The sequence below is a fragment of the Malaclemys terrapin genome, chromosome 7, assembly GCF_027887155.1.
Source record: "Malaclemys terrapin pileata isolate rMalTer1 chromosome 7, rMalTer1.hap1, whole genome shotgun sequence".
Lineage (NCBI taxonomy): Eukaryota > Metazoa > Chordata > Testudines > Emydidae > Malaclemys > Malaclemys terrapin.
In genome coordinates this window covers 42456074-42479369 of record NC_071511.1, presented here as the reverse complement: position 1 = coordinate 42479369, position 23296 = coordinate 42456074, and the positions used below count along the sequence as shown (strand labels likewise).

The window sequence follows — 23296 nt, the reverse complement described above, 5'->3', positions numbered from 1 at the left end:
TTGGGTGGATTTGGGGGGTACTGACTCCAGGTCCAGGGTGAGAAACAGTTCCTGGCTGTCAGGGAAAACGGTTTCTCCACTTGCTTGCTGTGAGCTATCTTCCTTGTCCCCAAAACCCGCATCCCTGTTGCATGCTACTCCATTGACGGAGTCAAAGCACTGGGGTGGGGTAGTTGTAGGGGCACCTCCTAGAATGACATGCAGCTCATCATAGAAGCGGCATGTCTGGGGCTCTGACCTGGAGTGGCCATTTGCCTCTCTGGTTTTTTGGTAGGCTTGCCTCAGCTCCTTAAGTTTCATGTGGCACTGCTGCGGGTCCCTGGTATAGCTTCTGTCCTTCATGCCCTTGGAGGTTTTTTCAAATGTTTGGGCATTTCGTCTTTTGGAACGGAGTTCTGATAGCACGGATTCGTCTCCCCATACAGTGATCAGATCTCAGACCTCCCGTTCGGTCCATGCTGGGGCTCTTTTGTGATTCTGGGACTCCATCATGGTCACCTTTGCTGATACGATCTGCACTCACCTGCAGATTGCCACACTGGCCAAACAGGAAATGAGATTCAAAAGTTCGCGGGCCTTTTCCTGTCTACCTGGCCAGTGCATCGGAGTTAAGAGCGCTGTCCAGAGCGGTCAGAATGGAGCACTCTGGGATAGCTCCTGGAGGCCAATACCGTCAAATTGCGACCACACTACCCCAAATTCGACCTGGCAAGGTTGATTTTGGCGCTAATACCCTCGTCGGGGGAGGAGTACAGAAATCTATTTTAAGAGCCCTTTAAGTCGGAAAAATGGCTTTGTTGTGTGGACGGGTGCAGGGTTAAATCGATACAACACTGCTAAATTCAACCTAAACTCGTAGTGTAGACCAGGGCTAAGTGTGAATATTTCTCATGTTATCGCTAGTAAATTATTCTCCAACACAACTAAAATGCAACCTAAGCTGAATCTTTGACTTATGCAATAGGAACTAGAGCTATCATTGAAAAGTAAGTATAGAATGAGAACATTAATATATGATACCTGTGTTTTGTTTTGTTTTTTGCAGCTGGTGCTGGAGTGCCCTACCCAGTCAATCAACCCCCCTACAATCCTGCTTACATGGACCCTCAGAAGCCCATCTATTGAATGGATTTTCTATTATGCCTCTGTGCATAACTTTTTTGTAAAGTATAACATGCTGTTTACACCATACAGCTGTGGCACATTTTCTTAAAATGCAGCAGTCCCTCGTCTCTCTGTAAAGAGAGAAATCTAAATCAGTAGCTTTTTAAAATACACTGAGCTCAGCAAGCAAAAGAATTTATCACTTGAAGTTCACTCCATACCTCAAGCAAATACAATAGCAGAACTTGTTCAAATTCCAGTGACAAAAGGGTGAAAAGGGAATAGTTCAGATACAAGAAGCATGGTAATGTGTATTGTGCAATAATTTGAAGGGTGTTCGAAAAGAATGATCAGAAATAAGTTAAACAGTCGTAAGCACCCAAAGCTGTAGCATTCATCTGCATATTATTAAAATATAAACCTAATTGTCAGAAAACTTTACTAAAATTTGATCTTCCTGTTTTCAAGTTAACATGATGAATTAAGCTACACTTAACTTAGTGATTTTTAAAGGGAAATTTCCTTTGCTGGAATATAATTGTGTTCAGAAAGGGATAGTGGAACATGTTCTAATAGCTTTTTCCCACACTGGTTGCATTTATTTTGTGCCCAACAGGCAGGGGGTTGATCTATTCCTTTCCGATTTTAAAGCTAAAAACATGTCAAGTCACTAGGTGTCTTTTCACTTCCTTTATTTAATTCTCTCTTATCCCTGGCAAAAAACAAACCAACCCTCCACTGTTCAATTAAATAAACATGTCAACAAGCTGAAAACCTAAGAATGCTGCATGAGAACAATTGGATGAGAATTTGTTTGCTTCATCATTGCAAGTTTTGACTACATTTTGATATTGCAAAAAACATTTCACCTTGACAGAACCATGCATTATCCCTGTGATGAAAACACTGCTTCTCAAACTTGCAGAAGAGCAGTCCGACCCAGTTATAAATCCTGCTCACTCACGTGTGCAGTAGCTAATTTTAAGAGAAATGGAGATGTACCCCATGTGCCTCCCAGCAAGATCAAGCCCTGGACTTCCTGAGTGTGTTTTTACACTAAGACAGGAACTTTATAAGATACCTCTTCCAATAAAATTAAATATTGACTTCAAAAATACTGGGGAAAAAAATCTCAACATGCTGTACAGCAAAGACCAAATCCTGCTATCCTTCCAATTTCCACTGAGTGTAATGGGAGTTTGGACTAAGTAAAGATGGCAGGATTTGGACCCAGAGATGCAAAGGAGCTTACTTCGGGGAGAATTGCACAAGTACAGGGGGAAAAATTGTCTATCATAAAAGCTTTGTGTTAAAATATTGACTTTTATAACCCATTGTAATTGTGACCAATCACGGCATTACTTTCAATTTTAAAGCTTGTATTTACCAAACTAGTCACAATTTTAGACACACTGCACAATCTGATTTTTAAAAACCCTCAACAACTCTTCTCTAAAATTGAAATAGGCTTTTATTGTCCAGTGATGAAGCTAATCAGTTAACTATTACTTCAGTGCAGCTGAACTGATGGAATATTATGACATTACTCTCATTCTGGTTTCATTTGTTTAGAGATGTTTACAAGCTGCTTGTTTTTGGGTCCTGTACTTGTGATAGGTTATATATATATATATATATATATATATATATAATCAAGTTTGTTTGTACAGACATGATCTTGTCACTGATAGTGTTGTTTATCTTGCCTCTATCTGCAGAATGGCTGTGACTGAAACTAACTTTCAAAAACAGCTTTGTCCATACTTCAACATAGTATCAGACAGTGAAAATAGAAATTAAAAGGCAGTCTGTGCCTGGATTTTTCAACCTTTGTTTGAGATGGTCTTCAGGGAATTTCACAAACTTTCAGCAGTTGTCCAGTATTCTGATAGGAGACCCCGTGTCTGCCTTGCTACATAGCACCAAGGGGAGCACTTGTGCTAATAACATTAAATGGGGCCATGAAACAGGCAGAAAGGAGTTGTTGTTATATGGTGCATTTTCTTCCCTGCTTTGCAACCAGAAGATGGGGTAGCACCTCACTGTAAATACTGCACTTTTGGAGCTGTGTGGGAACAGCTGGAGAGGGAGGGATAGATAAGCTGAGGAGTTTCTGCTGTGGTATATTCCCCTACAAATCCTGTATGTCTTATTTTCTGAAGTGTTTTCTGGCATAATTCCTTTTCTGTAGCCTCTATCTGTGTGGGTGGCTGGACAATTAGGAGTGCAGAGGCGCAGTAGAGGGGACCAAGATCATCACAGCAACCAGATTAGACAGCTGCCAGGGTAGAGGCTGAACAGAAAGGGGCAGTTGTTCAGCACAGATGACCTGAGGTCCTCAGAGTTGGGGCTGGGATTTTCCTTAGTAGTTTGGTTCTGTGTGATTACAAAGCTGTGGCCTCTGCCTTTTTGTCCTTTCTTCTGCTTAAAGTGGTAACTCCATTGAGTTGCGGTACCACAGTGTGGTACAGTTTGGGACATAACTATTCCTCTCGGGTTTTCTCCATTTAAGGGGAGAGCATGGCACAAAGTGAACTTTGTGTGTAGGCATATACCCTGCCTATGTGACTTACTATCCCATAGCCCTGAGAAAATGGTCCCTCTAAGAAGGATCCATAGTAGAGATATTATAGACCAGATTCTGTACAATGGACATTTAGGATAATTTCAGGACGGTGAGAGAGACCTGCTATCCTAGGAGAGGAGGATCTCGTGTGATTAGGGGTAGGATAGAAACTGCATGTGTGGTATCCTTTCCTCACTGTGTATATGTTAATGGAAGCTGTGTGTTTGTAATGAAAAATTGCTTAATGAATTAATTACCCCTGGAGCTGGACAGGGTGAAGGAGGAGGAAATGAGTGCAGATTTGTATATTTTTCTGTTTCATAGTGGAAGTACTTAACTCAGTTTCTCATTCTTAGTGTATAGTGAATATTAATCATAGCTAAAAGATTGACATTGGACCAAAATCTGTTGTTCCCATGTAACCCAGTGAATTCTGTTTCTATGTAACTCGTGTAGTTATGTTAATAGTGGGTGTAATTAAGAGCAGAAATTGGCCCATGAAGTCTTATTTTATGCATTGATAACATGTTAGTCAAAAGTAGCTTATACATTGCAAATGTAAAACTGATAGTGTTAAGGGAGAAGAGGAATGGAATTCAAACTTTACATGTTTCAAAAGTTTTGTTTTTATAAACTCTAAGTGCCTTCATTTTGAAAACAGTCTAGTGATTTAAATACAGTAGAATATTCTGTTGTACTAATTTACCATATAATTTTTAGTTTTTTTTCTCAATTATAACCTTGCTTTGTAAGTAGTTTGTAGTTACACGTGAGAAGTATTCCGAAGAACTGGAATAAAGTCTGTACATCTATTTATAATAAATGGAAATGTCTGAAGTATAGTGTCCATTTTGTTTTCATATTACTTCTAAATGTGACAACTTTCAAAGTATGCATGGTTAGCTACATGTTGCGCCAGTGTGTTTGACAGCTCTAACATTTGTATTTCTAGTCATCTTGTATGGTGAATATATTGCTCATGGTTGCTGCCACTTCAGACTTACCTTTTAGACAAAAATAGACATGGCGGGGCATTATGACTTGACAATATTGTTCAAACCTAATCTAAAAGGATCATCTGTAAAGCGTTATCTGGATTAGGATTAAAAGGTGTGATATTAGAATGCATTAGCCAACACATTCCAACACTTTGGGAAAGTCTAGTATAGACAATCGAGTATACACTTAAACACACATTAAACTGATTGATTAAAGCTGATGCACCCCCATGCTTCAACTTGACCAATGTAGCACGTGTTAAGAGGAGTGTGCTTTCTCTTCTATGTTAAAACATTTGAACTAACACACCTTTTACTCTAGTGTAAACAAGGCATAGTAACAGGTTTCAGAGTAACAGCCGTGTTAGTCTGTATCTGCAAAAAGAAGAACAGGGGTACTTGTGGCACCTTAGAGACTAACAAATTTATTAGAGCATAAGCTTTCGTGGACTACAGCCCACTTCTTCGGATGCCGGGCTGTAGTCCACGAAAGCTTATGCTCTAATAAATTTGTTAGTCTCTAAGGTGCCACAAGTACCCCTGTTCTTCTTTTTCAAGGCATAGTAGTAAGCTTTTCTGATTCTGCCTAGAAGAGCATATAGCTGTCCAAATGAGGTGATGATTTTGTAATATGGATCCTGTGTACTAGAAATTGAATTTAGACTTCCCACTCATTTCATATAGGTCACTGAGAAGTCTTGAGTTAATGAGACACAGAACCCTTCAGTTATTATTAGAATATTGAACTATCAGGCTCTCCCAATCTCTAATTTTAAAAAATTTGTTTTTAGGTAGGCATTTATTTACCTTGGAATAATCACGAGTATTCCACTGATCTCATTCCACCTTGAAGGTAGCAATCTTTTGTATATACACCTCTACCTCAATATAACTCTGTTCTCGGGAGCCAAAAAATCTTACCGCGTTATAGATGAAACCGCGTTATATTGAACTTGCTTTGATCCACCGGAGCACTGCTTTACGGTGTTATATCCAAATTCGTGTTATATCGGGTAGAGGTGTAATTTGATAATTAGTGTACACATGAAGTGTAGAAACTTTATTTCACACTGTCCTCTCAACTAAATTGCTCTTGACGTATTAGACAGTAGATATGTACAGTCCAATCTCAAAATTAATCAGACTGCAGGTAGCTAGTGTCATTCTTGTTTTGTAAACTAATGTCTAAGCTGGAAACTGTATCTGGACCTACTGAGATTGTAATAAATCAGTAAATTCAACCCATTTTCTGTCAACCACTTACCTACAAAGTCCTATCTGATGCTTTTCTTCCTAACTCCTTTCCTTCATCTGTTTTTTTTCATAATTTTACAGTAGTTTTCTCTTTTGCCACATGACCAAAATTTGAAAGGAACAGGTGCTGCTCAGATGGCCTCCATGCATGGAACTAGGAGACAGGACCTGGTCCTTGGTTTATAAACCCTCACTGTTTTCCCTGACAGCAGTTCATTGTTTCAAAGAACGGTGACCTTTTAAAATGGATAAGCAGAATATTGTATAAAGGAGGAACACCTTGCTTCCAAATATGTTAGCCTCAAATATTGAAGGAGAAAGGTGAGGCATGTTGCACTTTTCACCATGTTGAAAGAGAAAGGTGAGGCTCTCATAATTTTAAGCAACTGTTCCTTATATTACACTCTGCATTAATTTTCCCATGGAAGAAGTTGGCACACATCTCAAAATCCGTGGACGGGGAGAATGGGACACTGACGTGAAAAATCAGAGAAGCTATGCCAAACAAGCAGTTCTCTCCTATTTTCCCCAATGTGGAAAGTTAGTATCAAAACTTGGTATGTAAAATAACTTGTCAGTTTAAATTAGGCTGTGATCTAGAGTCTGTTCCTCTCAAATCACATCTGTTAAGTAGGGATACACCGTAGCTCACAAAGTCTTACTGTTTAAACAGTTTGAGTTCCTTGGAAAAAAGACACTAAAATTAAGCACACTGGAATCCAGCTAGTGCAGATAACAGGAGTAAAGGTCTGTGACACTGCACCCCATATTGTATGATGATATGGTAATTATGATGCAGCTAGTACAAGATGCAGCTTGTGAGGTGTCACTGGAAAAGTTATGATTTGCTGCATATGATTATTTGTGTGCATGTATCATTTTTGTATCAAGTTATGAATATTGACAATCAGTATTTCAAATGTAGTTACACCTGGGTAATACCCACTAGGCAAGATGCTTCCAGTCTAGACAGCTGGTTACCGTGAAGGCTCTATTCAAGATAATGGGCCATTAAGGGAAACAAACATTAGGAGAAGCTTATCCCCCACCTGGTGAGCCTTCCTAAGAATGCTCCGGACAACCCCTGAGTAATGGTTGCTGTGATTCAGCAAGTGCATGTGACCAGACCACATGACACTGAACTCCATTTTGGCACCTGTACTTTTCCACAAGCTGAACTTGGAACTAGGGTGACCAGATGTCCTGATTTTATAGGGACAGTCCTGATTTTTGGGGTTTTGTTATATAGGCTCCTATTACCCCTCCACCCTGTCCTGATTTTTCACATTTGCTGTCTGGTCACCCTATTTGGAACAAAGGGTTCCCACTGTATGGAAAAGCTATATAAAGTGGGGTGATATATCTCTGGGACTTACTCCCCCCACAAAAAAAACCTCCTGGAAACACCTGAGGAACAACAACTGAACTGGAGGAAGTGCTGGTTCTTAGCTAAAGGAATTTCTAGCCTGTGTACAGAAACTTGGTGGACTGCTTGTATCATGAGTAAGGGTCAGAAATTGCTAATTCAGATCCTATCCATCTAGAATGTTAGGCTTAGTTTGCGTTTTTGTTTAGTTGCTAGGTAATCTACTTTGCTCTGTTGGCTAACACTTAAAATCTACTTTTCTGTAGTTCATAAACTTGTTGTAAGCTTTTATCTAAACCAGTCTGCCTTTAAGTGAGATGTCTGGGGGAAATCTCAGCTCTGTGAGCAATGGTTGTTGCATATCTTTTCCACATTTAGGGGAAGGTGAACTTTATTAATGAACTAACCTTGTACAGATCCCTGTGCAGTGTAAGATTATATAATTCTGGGTTTATGCTCTAGTAGGGGGTATAAGCCTGGGGAGCTGGGAAATTGGCGTTGTCGGTCTTTGAGTGGCTTAGAGTAAAGCACTCAGGTAACACAGTGGGGTGTGTGGTGCCACCTGCTGTCATGTTGGGTGATGAGGGCCTGGTGAGGCTGGCTGTATCTCCAGCAAAGCAGGGCCATCCCAGCTGGGTGGTTAAAGGGGCAAAGTGGTTCCTATGGCTCCCAGACTGCACCCTGGGGGACAACAACCCATCATGCTTGCCTGCAAAACACAGACTAGGTCCTCTGCCTGGATCCCAGCAATCTATTACACCAAGCATGCAGGCATATACTATGCAAGAGCCCCTGGAGGATGCCCTCTACTATCTTAATTTTGGTACCCCTCCCTCCACAGCACTGCTAGGGCACGAGCATGCTGCTTTGCAGAGCCCAGCACACTGAGAAGCTGGGCTGTACTCACAGGTGGCTTGGTGAGTGGAGGAGCTGAAACAGGGCCGCTCCAGCAAGTGTTTCCCTGCAGGAACAGCTCAAGCCGTGAGGACATGTGTCAAATCTGTGTGTGGGGGACTGGAACACAATTTACTTCCCTGCTGAAATCAAAAGCTCTACAGCCCTTTGGCGTGCTTGCCCAGCCATGAGGAAGAGAAGCTGCTATGGGTAACGGGGGAACAACTAAGAGAGAGGGGTAACTGTAGGGCAGTAACCATCTCTGCCACATGTGGAGGAGTAAGGAACTACTAGTATCCAACCTCTAGCACTAATGTAAATACTAACTTTATACCATTACCCCACTGAAAGAGGGCAGCGATGAAGGCCTTTATTTAAAATGGAAGCTGTGCCCTTACTCAGTACGCCCACCCAGCATTTTAGTGCTAGAATTAGACCATGTCCCCCTGACTCTACCACTACTTATCTTCATTGCCTGTTTTTGAATGACAGGGTCTAAGTATGACAACATAAATACTACTAAAGGGGTCTCACAGCTGATAGGCAAGAAGCACCTGCTGAGTGCAATGCACTTGTCCTGCATCAACCTTTCTCCATTACTTCTCCCCACACACACACTGCCCCTCCTTCTACCACAAGAGGGGGTCTGTGAACTTGCTTACCCCCACAGCCACCTGATTTTCCCTCATCAGTACGCCTTACTTCAGGGGTTTGCAACTGCCATTGGTAAGTCAACTTCATTCAAACCATAAGCCTAGCTCCCCCAGCACAGCTTCCTCAGTTCTTTACTCTGCCCCCTTGTTCCTTCCCCCACTTCCACTCTTCTTTCCTCTCCCTCTAGGTACCTGCTTTCCCTCTTTCACCAGCCATGATATAAAAGCCACCTTCTGTCTGTCAGCGACCAGGCTAGGAACACACTTCCTACCCCCACCAAGTTAAAAGACAACAAAGAGATTCCTCTATCTTTAGCACTTGCCCCAGGCAGGTAAATGGACCTGGTTTTCCACATGGAGCAGGCTTTTCCCACTTTAATCTCCACAAAAATCAACAGTGTTATGTCTGTTGCTACCTGGAATATTCCCTGAATGTTTGGAATCGAAAAGATGCGGCATTAATGACTTATCACATTACAAACAGAGATATGCAATTAAGTTTGACCTTACATTGTTAGATACACACCTCCACTGATTTAGCCTTGAATACCTTTTCAATTCTGTGCATGTTAAAAGGACTGGTAATTTAACTGTAATTCTTCAGGGGGAAGAGATGCATTTATTTCATTTTCTAAGCTCCAGGCTTGTAGAATCTCTTATTTAAACTTCTGAAAAACACTTGTAACTATTTTGAGTTACAAAAACCGCCTTATTCCATACAGTTTAAATTAAACAAATATATTCTAGCTCTAGGAAGATATACAGAATAAAAGCTGTATCAGAAATCTCATCTTTAAAGCATGTTTGGCACAGGTGATGCTACCACAATAGCATAAATCCTCTCCCCCCACCTCAGTAAAGGTACAGTGGATTTGTACAGATTATAGCCACTGAATGGCTTCAGCACATATAAAAAGTTAAACAATGTTCCATTGTTCCAAACAGTGTTGCTAGATCATAGGATGAAGACTTAACACACACTTACTACTGCAGATAGTATCAAATATTGCAAAAGAAGCAATGCACACACATGATGAATCCGTTAGAGAAATCATTCTTCTGCAAAGTAGGAAAGAAGGATTTTTCCCAAAAATCTACTGCCTCATATTTGCACCCTCAAACAAGATGACATACTGCATTTTTTTTTCTTTTAAAGGTTTGAGATTCACTGGTTTCACCTTGCCACGTCTGTGTTCCTAGATTTTGCCCGTTACGAAGTTCAGAAACATTGATGACTATTAGTCATAGTTGCAGGGGCAGAGTAGGTTTTAATACCTTTTTTCAAGGCAAAAGTTGTCAACTATGTAAATGCAATACATATATTTTAAAATCAGAGTACTAAAGTCATCTACCAATATCAGATTGAGCAAATTCTTGATGTCTGTCAAACCCAAAATAGAGTAATTTAGACAAAACACTGAATAAAAATATGAGAACACACACACTTTTAAAAAAATGTCTTGTGTGTTAAAGTTACAATGATCTTGGGACTCAGTACATTCAACACCATAATGACTTAGAGTTAAGTGGAAAGTGTTGCGACAGTTTGAAGTTTTGACTTCATTCACAGCATGTTTGTGCCAATTTTAGTTCCATGTCACTTATAAGTATTTTCAAACTGAAAAAATACATAATAAAACAAAATTAAGTTTAATTCTCTTTTAAGTATCAAAAGATTTTTGATATAAAAAATATTTTATAATGCTAAATTTAGCTGGCAATTAAGTAAAATGAGCCATGCTACACTTAAGTGACAGTAATTGATCTTTAGCACACCATTAATTTAGAAGTTTACTACAATACAGGTTATATTTCACACAAGTTAAATTTCACATGTATATCGGCAACAAAGCTGAGAAACAAGAATTCAGAGGGGGGTGGATTATTGCTGAATTACTAGCTGCAGTCCATTTCTTGATCATCTACTTCTGGCTCAGGAGGATACAACTCATCCAAAGCCAACTCTGAAACAGAATATCATTTTACAAATAAATGTCAGAACATAATTTTAAACATCAGATTCCTCAGTTAATATATTTAAACATAACCAAAATTAATATGGTTAAGAACACAAATATTCAAGGAAACAAGAATACTCTGCTCTGGAATTCCCCTCTTCCCACTCCAAGAACACCTTTTAAAAGACTGCTATCCTGGCAGAGTTCAGAATGTTTGATCCAGTGAAGGGGGGGAGGAGAGAGGAGAGAGAGGTGTGTGTGTGTGCGCGCGTGTTGAAACTCAACCTGGAGGCAAGAACCACTCCAAAGAGCCCCTTAAATTTAGCTGTGTGTTTCCAACTGTTAGTTACCTGTTGAAAATACTACCTATTTATACAGTATCTACAGTATTTTAGGGCTAATTTTCATAGTTTACAAAATAAAATACAGTTACACCTTCTAAAAGCCATTACCCTGGCAGCAGAGAACAACAACCAACCAACCAACAACAAAAACACAACTTTAGTTTCTGCCAGGACCTTACCTTCAGAGGCCTTCAAATTTAGAGTTTTTTTGAGGATGGCTCTGACACCAGGCATGGCTTCATCATATTGATGGAGAACTTCCAGGCAATGTTCATGAAACAGTTTATCTTTTTGAGATAGACTATGCAAGAGCAAAACAGTGTCCCGTAAAAACTGAACAATTCGTTCTCTATACGCACTCAAGTTGCTCTCAGATCTTCTAACCTTCACCCATTGTCTATGCAACATTATAATAAGCGCCTTGACTACCTGCAGAAGAAAAAGAGTCATATAGGAGATTTACATATTAGAAAACATTTTGTTTTTCTATTATTTTGTTATGACTTTTACTGGAGTCAGCCATAGAAAGTGTCCAAGTTTCAGGACACAGTCTAGCAGAAAAGAGTCCTGTGGCACCTTATAGACTAACAGATGTATTGGAGCATGAGCTTTCGTGGGTGAATACCCACTTAGTCACCCACGAAAGCTCATGCTCCAATACGTCTGTTAGTCTATAAGGTGCCACAGGACTCTTTGCTGCTTTTACAGATCCAGACTAACACGGCTACCCTTCTGATACTAGTCTAGCAGAGAAATTCAAGCTTCATATTAGAAAGCATCTTTTAAACACTCCTAAATCACAATGTATGTTGTTACTATAACAATGTTAAGTGGAATTTTTCTTTAATATGTTTAATTGAACAGCTCTAGTTACATACCTCGAGGCTGCACTGGCAATCTGTACCAAGTAGTAAAACTGATGGACTGGAGCAGCGCACACACTTAGTCAGGAATCTAACAGTCTAATAAAAAAAACATGCAGATTGCATTACACTGAGAACTAGGATTCTGGAGATTAAGCAACCATGATTATGCTGCAAATAAAATGGGAATGGCATTTCATTACTAGTTTCAAAGATTCCCGAGTTTTTTATAACTAATGTTGTGTAGATTTTTTTTATACAAATCTAATATAAACAGTTTTCCAATGCTACTTTACATTTTGATCCTCCTCCTGACTAGCAAGCAAAACCTCTCCAACACTGCAGAGAAAGGGTGCCAATGTTCCTAAGTAGTGGTAAAACAGAATATATTCTATCTTCACAGCGCACAAAACCCAAACCCCAGCTGCCTTGAAAATTAATGTTAAAGCTACATTGACAGCAGTACAATCAAAAAATAAGTAAGGACATGCTGAAGTTTAAGAACAGGGTTCAAAGTTAACTGTTTTATCTCAAAGAAATGCCAAGAATTTACAATGCTAAAGGAATGAGGGACAGTAGCCTACAGAGCAAGCCATTGCTGTACATCAGTACAGCAAGTGCTTCAGCAACAAATCAGAGGCCAGCTTTTCCATATTAGTACTTGTACTATTATGAACAAGTTTGTTTTTCACTTTTCTGTACTGGGAACTGTTTGTCTGGCACAGACTGATTCTATTACATATAACTGCATAATAAAATATAAAGGTTACACTCCAATAATCTGAACTCATACCACAGTGAATAACATTCTAAGAACTTAAACATAATAGAAAAAAAAATCTGTCATTGACACACACTGAGGAAAAGGCAAGTATTTTCTGAAGCAGTTACAGATCACTATGAAACTCATTTCTCTAGCAGAATAAAGTTCCTGAATGCATACAGCTGTTTTAAAAAACTTTCCTACTCACACTAATAGGCCAACAAGAACATGACTGAGTACAGCTGTAAAAATAGTTTCAGCTTAATTAAAAGTTTCAAATAGCTCTGCCTGAAAACAAAAGTTTAGTTTCTTAATACAAGTGCAGATAACTTCAATGTCACAACCAAATCAGCTACAAGGCTGATTCTTGGGCAGTACTGGAAACCTTCTCCATTATCAGGAAACAACAAGCAAGCATGTGTGAAAACAAAGTCTTTGTTTACCTCTTGTTCCAGCTGAAGCCAAAGCCTTTCAGATGCAGATTTATCTGGTCTTGAAGTAATATACATGTACAGTGCAAGAAGAAGACAGCTTTCTGAAATAATATTTAACAAATTTCATTAATTCTTCTATTAAGTAGTTTGTTTGTTGATACAAATCTTTTCTCCTGGGCAGGGAGGATAGCCCAGTGGTTTGAGTGCTCCTGGGAACTTGATGCAGGAATTGAACCCACGTCCCAGCCCACCTTTATGATTTTCTGATGGATTAATCTTAACTGGAGGTCTAAGAAGCAGTTCAGAGCATTAGTTAAACCTGCTTCCATTGGTTAGCAGAGAATAACTGGCCTAGTTCCACCCTCCCCCCACAACCTCTCAATTGTGTTTAAATTTTTTCTGGGTAATATTTGAAGAAATGAAAGCAGTTTGGCTGGGCCTGGGGCAATGCATGCGTCGGGGTCAACCTAAAGAGAGATGGCATGTTTAATTTGGATATATTGTCACTCAGTTTCTAGATTGACCAACGGCCAATTTATTGGTAAAATGATACCTTCCTCCCTTTGAACCTTTCTTTTAATATTATAAATCTCCCTTTTCTAAGATGTGGGTTTTTAAGAGACAGCTTCATTTCGTGTCAAACCAAGGATGTTTGTTATTTATCTGTTGCCTTTTTAGCTAGTCCATTACAAATTGCTCACCAAGCCAGCAGTTCCATGAATTCTAGTCCAAAGCTAGACTAAAGGGCAGATAAAAATCTACAATTAAAAAAATTGGATTTTTTGAATTTAAATTAAATATAAATATAATGTTAAGCAGTACATGTTTGCGGCTGAATTTTAAAGAAGGTCAAGCCACTAAATTGGTGACAGTGATTCCAGGGGCTTAGCCAGTAAGAGTTTGTTGACATGCTAAATCAGCTTTTGATAGCAGTAGCCTCTTCTGCAGGTGCAGAGAGAATATTTTCTTCATTTCAGTTTATTAAATTAGTTTAGTGCAATGACTAGATCATTCAAAGTTAAGAAATCAACTAGGAGTTGAAAAAGCAGGAAAGCTTGTTTTCCCTCTTCCGATCCATGGATACAAACTACGTGTTTGAGGATGAGATCTACTAGTTCTAATATGTTGAAGGACATGGAGACAAGAAACAATCAATTCAATTCACTAACTACAGATAATTTTTGTTTAATAAAATCAGTTAGTTTTAAATGCAAAACATGCTTTGATAAACATTTTTCTTATGCATTCAGCACATTAAAGATAATTTTAATTAAAAAATGAAAATGTTTTTGCATTTTTAATTGAATTTGAACTTCCATCCAAATAGAGCTTGATCAAAATTGGAAGTAAAGTAGCAGCCATCTTGTAAATAAGAAATGTATGATTCATCAATTTTCTAACATAATAAAAGATGGAAAAATTAAGAATCTGAGTAGATTTAAGTTAAGCTACATAATTGCTTAAGTAAATGGGTATAGGTATAGTGCAACCTCCTAGTTAGGAAAAAAGCAGCTACTTTACCATAAAGGCTACATTTAGTTGCAAATCAGTATGTTTTAATGGTTACCAACCAATGAGAATCAACTTTTCTTTGGGGAAAAATAAATACATCAATGCAAAACACAATTAAAAATATAGATTTAAACCGAGGTTTCCTGCTTGGTTTTAATCATGATTAAAATCAGTCATTTAAATCAATCCACTCTGATACAGCTACCTTTACTAAGCATTACATAAGAAATACTAGTTCAGTACATTATGCATTAGACCATATATGTCTGTTGTAGTTTTCAATAGTTAATTTATATGGCTTTGGGGAACTGCTATTCAGAATCCACTATCAAGTAGACTCTTAGAAAAAGACCTTCTACTTGACATTTGTGATGTGTCTAGAGTCCCAAAGCCCCAGAGACCAACAGTGTCATTTAAGGTCAGGTACCAATTAGAGGGAAATTGATTTTTTACTTCTCAGTAGCACTTTTCCATATTAAAAACTTTTAACATCTTGAAAGTAGGCCTGGAAAATAGCCAAGAGAAATCCACATGGTTATTAAAATTTCAGATTGTTGAAAACTAGCATCAGCTAGCAAGTTTTCAGGTAATACTGCATAGTTTGCTTTTCTGAGTTAATAACTGGCGCAAGACTTATGCATAACACCCATAATTCACACCTATAAAAATACTAACATTTTCAACTAAGTTTCATAAATAGGTTGTTTAAGAATGATGATGATTAGTAATTTCTCTCTTACCTGAGTGACAACAAAGTTGAGCAGCCAGCTTCTGGTGATGAATAAGCATGGCCAACAGCCGCACAGTCAGATGGACAGCAGACAAAGGGGTCTCAGGACACACACAGCGAAGCAACATCTGGCTAGTTAGCAAGTGCCAAAAACTTTTAAAAGGAAATCAGAGTTAGAAATTGGAAACACGATGACTTTAGGAAGCAAATCATTTTACTCAGGATTTTAAACAATAATGTGGACAGGAGACTCTAGCCCAGTGGTGGGCAACCTGCAGCCCTCGGGCCGCAGGTTGCCCACCACTGCTCTAGCCAGACAAAACACAGGTCTGCTATGCAGCTATTCCTCAAGTTTGGGAGAAAAGCTATTTGTCAGAAAAAAAGAAAAACACTGGAAGTAAATATACTGACTCAGTCAGGTACATTTTCAAAGGGGCCTCTAATCCACCCTCTAAAACTGAACCTGCAGTTATGCATACAATCACTTGCAGGTCAAATGATCTTTTAGAGGTTTGCTACATTTATTAAGTGGGATTTTGTTCACAAATCACATAGCAAGATGTCCACGTTCTGTACATACTTACCAGTGACTCTGATCATACAATGGAACATGTTTAGGGGCATTATGACTATAACAAAAGCTTGAAATTTTTTCACTTGCCAGTGACAAATGGGATAGTTTCCTCCTGGGGCAACAGCAGCTGTGAAGTGTAAGCTTAGCGGAATCAGTTCAGTTTTACTGCTTGTGGGCACCTATCATGTTCATGAGTAATGGAGGCACTGGTATGATCCTCAGTTGCTATTAGAGGTAGCTGCAGAGAGGAATTTGTGATCCTCTCACGTACATAACACATTTTGCTGTAATCCGTGTGAATCACAGTTTTGAAGAGGAAAATAGGAATTGTTTGGGAATGTAAAACAAAAGGCATGGAATAATTTTTTAACATTCTCGAGCTGTCTTACCTCATTAGTAACTCAACTGTTGAATTCTCAGCTAGTTTCACCAAAACCTTTAGGCTTTGATTCATGATACTGTTGGTCTGGGAACCTGTTGCTGTAGAAGACAAAGCTAACAGCTGAAGCAATTTTTTGAACAAAGAATGTTGGGATTGGTCATTATTAGCAGCATCTTGTGGTTCTACAGTTTGGCCTTGTGGTCTGGAATTTTCTTTTTTACCATCAGATTGATGATTGCACACCATGTTCTTCTCCATCTCAGACACACTTTTCACTTCAGAAGATAGTAATATATAAACCACATCCCAGCTGTAATATACCAAGTAATAAAGAACACCTAGAGATGTAATTGTAGTCTCTTGCAGAGTAGATCTAAAATCCTCGGTACTTGATATTATACTTGAGTTAGTTCTAGAAGAACTAACTGATTGATTTTCAGGACTGTTTCTTGACTTTGCCGACAGCTGCAGAGCTTGACAGTATGCACTGATATGGTATTCCACTAGAGGTAGAAGATGCACTGCACCTGGGATCTTAAAGCGTTTAAGAAGGAATAGTCCCCTCTCACTTTCTGTCAGGTCTCCCTTGGATGATCCTTCATCCATAGCAATCAAGTTCAATCCCGTTATTGCAAGTTTTTGAGCTTCTCTTAAAGCAGCAAGAGAAGAAGGAGTTCCATCCTGAGAATAAGTTGTCCTGATGCTGGATATTCCTGTAGATCCTCTAGTAAAAAACAAAATGAAATAGTTCAATACATGCAATGTACCAAAGATAGCAAAATGACCATGTATATCCTTTGATCCTCTGGCTACTCATGTTCTGTATGTAATATGAAAAATGAATTGTGTTAAGATGTCCAATTTCAAAATAAGACAGTTAAGACACTGTTTTATGCACATGTGGGAGAAAGAATGCTCTACTAGAGCACCCTTTCCTACCATGCAAGCAGCATAACTTGACAGTTGACCTTATCTTTAGTCCTCCCAGTAGAATTGCTGCTGGAAGGCCATTTTTTCATTGTCTCAGTCAGCTACATGGTGAATAAATGCAAGTCTGTTTTATTTAAATTGCAAAACAGAAAATAGAATATTCTGAAAGATCCCTTACTACTTTAGGCTTAAAAAAAAAAAAATCTACTATTACTGTTTTATCACTTGCATCCTTAATCTGCTGACACTGACAATGGGACTTAGAGACATTTTTTCCCCACTGATTATGTGGGGAATTAGCGTGTACATTTTTTATTTGATATATAATTCTCTCTATTGTACATTTTTTTTTAAAAGTATGGTAAATGTTCATTAGATAAACTATTTAGCAGGATTGCTGATGAAGCTCAGTAAAATTAAATGGCTGCATTGCTCATTTATTTCCGTCATCTTTGGCAGAGGAACAATTTACATCTAAACTCTATGTAGGTGTCTCCTGGTTTTAGGAGATATGGTAACATATGTAACCAACTAGTCATTTTCATTATTGCACACACACAGTTTTCTTAAAGTGTAAAATACATCTTAGAGAGTCATTTTTTAACTTTTAAATCTACAGTACTTCCTGTCCCAAGTTTGTCCTGACCAGATGATGATGCATACAAGTACTATGATATTGTCATGCCCTCTCTTCAGAATGATCGGGTGGCGGACAAAGCAATGGATGCTAACATACTATGAAACCTGAAACTCCATACAAGCATTTGCATGGTTTCAGCTGCTGGAGTACTTCAATTGTACAAAAACTGAAGAGCCTTAAAAAAAAGCTCTGCAATAATGAGTGTAACATGGAGACAATTTCTTAAAAGGAAGAGGAGGAAGTTTGGACTATTATACAAATTCATTGCACAAGGAGTAAGAAAGCACGCCTGGAAACGTTTTATTTATTGAGGAAGTGGTGACCAGTCAGAAAAAGAATCTGGGATACAAGATAACATGGATTTTTCCCAGGTTTTTGTTTTTTGGCCATAAGGAACAGCACAAATGGAGCATGGATACTAGGCTTGTGCATGAAGAACCCTAGTCTTCCCTCCAGATACACATCATAGCATTAATACGATTGGAGTCATGTGGTTTTCATCCATCCGAGCTATAATCCTCAGCAACCTTTCATGAGCTATATATGCTTAATGCCCTTATCTAATTTTACATAAACGCACACACAAACCACCACCAGTTACCATTTCAATAGAAGTAAATAAATGAGAGAAGCAACAGCTCATCTGCTACAGTGAATAATTCAAGATAAGCATCACAATGCAATTGTTTAAGAGGCTCTTGCTGCCTGGAACAAATGAGAATGTCATAGTGATGAGCAGGGCCGGCTCTAGGATTTTTGCCGCCCAAAGCAAAAATAATTTTGGCCGCCCCCGCCCCCCTTATTTAATTACCCCACCCCCGGTCCCGCCTCAACTCCGCCCCTTCCCCAAATCCCCAGCCCTGCCTCCTCCCCCCAGGCTCTCAAGCCTAGGAGGGAGGGAGGGAGAGAGAGAAGCGGCGCCCGCGCCGCAGCCACTCGGAGTCTCCCCCCCCCTCCAGGTTTGAGAGCCTGGGAGGGAGGGGGAGACTCCAAGTGGCTGCGGCGCGGGCGCCGCTTCTCCCCCTCCCTCCCAGGCTCTCAAGTCTGGGAGGGAGGGGGAGCAGCGGCGCACAAAACGGCCGCTCAGGATCTCCCCCTCCCTCCCAGGTTTGAGAGCCTGGGAGGGAGGGCGAGTAGCGGCACGCGAATCAGCTGTTTCGCGCGCCGTGGCAGCAGCAGCGGAGGTGAGCTAGGGCGGCCGGGGCACATTTTTAGGGGCAGCATTCTGGCGCCGGCCATGCCGCCCCTAAAAATGTGCCGCCCCAAGCACCAGCTTGTTTTGTTGGTGCCTAGAGCCGGCCCTGGCGACGAGACTACGTTAGCTTTAGTTACAGGGAAAGTCACCAAGTGATGAAAGGGTTTAAGAAGACATCAAAGCCCAAATTGATTTAGAGGAATCCAGCACGATTTCTGGGAAGAAGGGTCTTGTAATACGTAGAAGCCATAAGTGAAGGGCTAAAACACAGACAAACAATACAAGAGGCAGAATTATTGTATTGTAGGCAATCTGATGCAATGGAGAGTAAACTGGTCACAGGAAATGTAGTAGGTAAGAACGAACAATGGAGAGGCTTGGGGGAAGCAACAATGGCGGCTCATAGAAATCAGTTGCACAGCTTTTACTTATGTAAATAGTTAGGGCTATGGTATTGAAGACAACTTGGCTTGGAACACTATATCTGAAAAGAGAAAACACTAGTACTTTTAGAGCAAGATATGCAAGATTAAGATACTTTAGAAGCTAAGTACAGGAGAAATTGATTTCTATACAATTGAAAGTCAGAGTGATGAAAAACCAAAAAAGGTGTAAAAAAAAAAAAATTAATTTCAAGATATGCACCCAAAATACAACTGGATCTAAAATGATCAGTCCTTTCAGATCCAGAGATAAAATACACATCAAAAAATTACTGTAGATCCTTTAAAGTTGAAAATGTATAGGTCATTAACTAGATGCCATATAAGTACTTACAGTATTAACATTTTAGAACTTATATAACTGCTTTGACAGTTGCAGCGCAGAGAAGGCTTAGATAAATTTCCTCCATTATAAGCAATATTAATTAAAAGCATAATTTGACAAGACTTATGGTGACTCAATTTTATATGTACTAAGAGACCTCTGAATAATTACATCAAAGAAAACATTTGCAAGGTACAAAAAACCCCAAATATCAGCAAGATCTAGAGATTGTGAGCAAACATGTTTGGCAAGACACTTAACAAGAATAACGCACAGGATTGTTTACCAGAATAATTAAGCATAGGATAAATTATTTTGAGACATCAAGTGAAAAGAGATTGATCTACAAAAAGCAATTAGGCAAACAGAAATGAGCAAAACAATCTCGTAAGCCATGCTGCAAGGCCTATGCACGTAGGTTTTTGTCCCACATTCATATTTAAATAAACTTAAAATGTACTGTAAATGTACTCCCTGTAAAGAGTAAAATTTATCTCTAAAGAGATAAATTATGACCATTATCATCCTTTTACAGTTAAAAACTTACGTGTTGAAAAAGTTAGGCTGCAAGACAGATCCAGATAGCACTTCAGAGTTACTGCTAAGAAGATGACAGAGTCCTAGTAATGACCCAGGGGCAATAGGCTGTTTCATCAGTGCATTTAGTAAGACAGAACCTGCAAAGATATATAAGTGTCTTAGGATGTTCTTTTCTATCCATTGGAATGTGAAACTAAAAAGACTCTCACTGAAACAAGGAATCTAAACTCCAAACAGACTTCACAGTATTTGTAGTACACCTAACACAAATGTGAATTTAAGATTTATCTAGAATATTTTTTTCACCTTAATTAGGGAAACAGATCTCCAAACATGAATTACATTTTTAGGTCAATAGTCATCACCACAGAAACATATCCACAGATTCCCTATCTCATCTCAATTTAGTAAAATGCCTTATCCAAAGGCCTAGTAACACACCTACTCTATCTAGTTACTTATTTGGCCCCCAGGACAGTATCCAAGAGCCAAACTAGGTGTTAACAGATATAATGCCACTCTGACCTCAGAATAAAATAGCGTACTGGTAGCTTCCTAGTGTTGAAGGCTTGGAGATGCTGCTATACTCTTACTGCATGTACTTATATTTAAAAACAAACAAAAACTATTCTTTCCTCTCTTCTACATCTTTTTACAGTGAAAAGCAATCATAACATCAATTGATTTAGAGTCAAAGAAAGAGGTGGCTATATAATTACACCACAGAAATTTTTCAACCCATCTCTTTCCACTGGTGCCAAAGTAAATACATTTTTGAGAAAGGTTATAGCAATATAGGATAACAATATCTTCCTACAAGTTCTAGATTAAGATCCCGGTCCTAATAATGAAAACATTATTCCATCACCACCTTCCTGAACAATAATATTGTACTTTGTATACTACATAATAATGTTGCTTAATAGAAGTATACCCAGTGGTCCTTTGACAACTTCTGGCTCTGGTGCCACCTAATTTCTGAATTAAGAAGATGGAGTTACCTTGGGTGTTTTGTCTTTGAACAAAACTGTAAGACACATTTCTCTCCATCAGTTCTTGCTTCACAAGTTCGATTTCAGGACAGGGGATCTTACTGTCTGAAACAAAAAGGGTACAGTGATGCAAGTAGTAAAACCAGCTCCTTATACATTTGTAACTGTATTTAATCGGCATGCATATTCAATCAGATAACAGTTGTGATATAGCTAGTAAGTACCTGGAGAAAAAAGTGTGATTATGGATTACGTTACTTTGCCTTAACTCAGTTATTTCAAACAAAGTCTCAAGAGTTAATGTTGATGTGGCAACCTTAATTGATCCCTCTGCATTAGACAGTGAGAAAGTCAACAGAAAAAGTGTACCTTTGCTCTACAGCAGTGGTTCCCAAACTTTAACAACCTATGAATCCCTTTCACTAAAAGGTCAAGTTTTGCAAACCCCCTTTCTTAAAAATGAATATTTCCAGGGATTTTCTTCTTTACCTGAGTATAAATTATAAAAGCAGTGATCTTGGAAATATAGAATTTGTTTTTGTGACATGCTTATTACACACTATCATTAATTATTATTTATCATTACAGTATTTTTATTACGTTATGAAAATGGCAACACTCTTCCAAGATCTCACTTTCATAGCGTGTATCACTTTGAATAAGCCGGTTATAAAACAAGGCTCCTATGTTTCATCAAGGAGTATCAGATGTGAAACAGCATGAAGGTATTTAAGTAGCCAACTCAAAGAGTTCCTCCTACACAAGCATTCAGATCTTGAGCAGTCTAGGCAAACAACTCATGTTACAATAAAGCTTAAACTTGTCCTTCATAGTAATTTTAAAAACAATACTAGCTGCCTATTTAATTTTAAAAACAGCAAAAAAATATCCACCTCCCTTTTCATTTCTTATAATGAGTCTTGAAGTTTAAATCTCCTCAGTGTGATAAATAGATTTGCTTTGATCTGCTTAGCTCTTGGAAGTCTAGGGGCTCCGGGCTGCTGGCCCCGTACTGCCCAGGGTCCCTAGGAACAGCTCTGTCCACCATAAGGTAATTTTCCCCCCCCCCCGAGAACCCCCTGTAACATTTCGCGAAGCCACAGGGGTTCACAAACCCCTGTTTGGAAACCACTGCTCTACAGTTTAGTCATAGGCTAGTTCAACATTACCATTCCACAGTGATTTTTTTTTTTTTTAAATTAGTTAATCAACATTAGTTGTCAAGGAATGAGGATATAAGTGGACTTAGATTTTCAGAGTGACCATGCAGTCCTCAACAATACTTAACATTTTTATAGTTCTTTCCACTTGAGGATGTCAAAGTGCTTTACTATATAATCAATGACACCCCTGGAACTCCTTGCCCAAAGTTACAATTAAGAACAAAACTTTAGCCAGATTAAAAAAAAGATATTAGCCATTTATATAAATAACAATATTGAATGTTGTAACAGTAATGGCTAAAAATCCAGTGTTTTGAAATGGATGTGTAAGTTTTTATACTTCACAGCTATTGCGAGGTTTCTTGCACTTTTCTTCTAAAGCAGCCGGTATTGCCCTTTGTTTGCAACAGGATACTAGACTAGATTGACAACTGCTCTGATTCAGCTTAGTTGTTCCTATAAAGGTTAGTTGATCGTTTGGCCACTTGCAGATCTGAGCAGATGTCTGAGCTTTATTGTTTCCTAGCATTAATCTGTGACTCTGCCACATGTGCATTACTTCACTTTACATCACTGTATTTAGTTGTTTTCCCAGCTTCAAATTGTCTTTTAAAGTATTCTTTACTTATCCACATCATTTTTAAAATATTTATTTTTGAGAGATAGATGAACT

General features: G+C 38.8%; 2 protein-coding genes across 5 annotated transcripts in view; one reads left to right on the top strand and one right to left on the bottom strand.

The window, feature by feature from the left end:
* SHISA5 (shisa family member 5) overlaps positions 1-4507 on the top strand; it is a 59946-nt gene extending 55439 nt beyond the window's left edge. The window contains exon 6 of the mRNA XM_054034210.1: positions 1046-4507. Coding sequence (XP_053890185.1) covers positions 1046-1125 — 80 coding nt within the window. The 3' untranslated portion in view covers positions 1126-4507. The remainder of the gene's footprint in view (positions 1-1045) is intronic.
* Positions 4508-10083: 5576 nt separating this feature from the next.
* Positions 10084-23296, bottom strand: part of ATRIP (ATR interacting protein) — a 28310-nt gene continuing 15097 nt past the window's right edge. For all 4 annotated transcript variants that reach the window (XM_054035698.1, XM_054035700.1, XM_054035697.1 and 1 more), the window contains exons 7-14: positions 21470-21565; positions 20476-20605; positions 16403-17119; positions 15450-15592; positions 13207-13298; positions 12016-12099; positions 11317-11566; positions 10084-10799 (exon numbers count right to left, since the gene is read on the bottom strand). In XM_054035698.1, coding sequence (XP_053891673.1) covers positions 10732-10799; positions 11317-11566; positions 12016-12099; positions 13207-13298; positions 15450-15592; positions 16403-17119; positions 20476-20605; positions 21470-21565 — 1580 coding nt within the window. In that variant the 3' untranslated portion in view covers positions 10084-10731. The remainder of the gene's footprint in view (positions 10800-11316; positions 11567-12015; positions 12100-13206; positions 13299-15449; positions 15593-16402; positions 17120-20475; positions 20606-21469; positions 21566-23296) is intronic.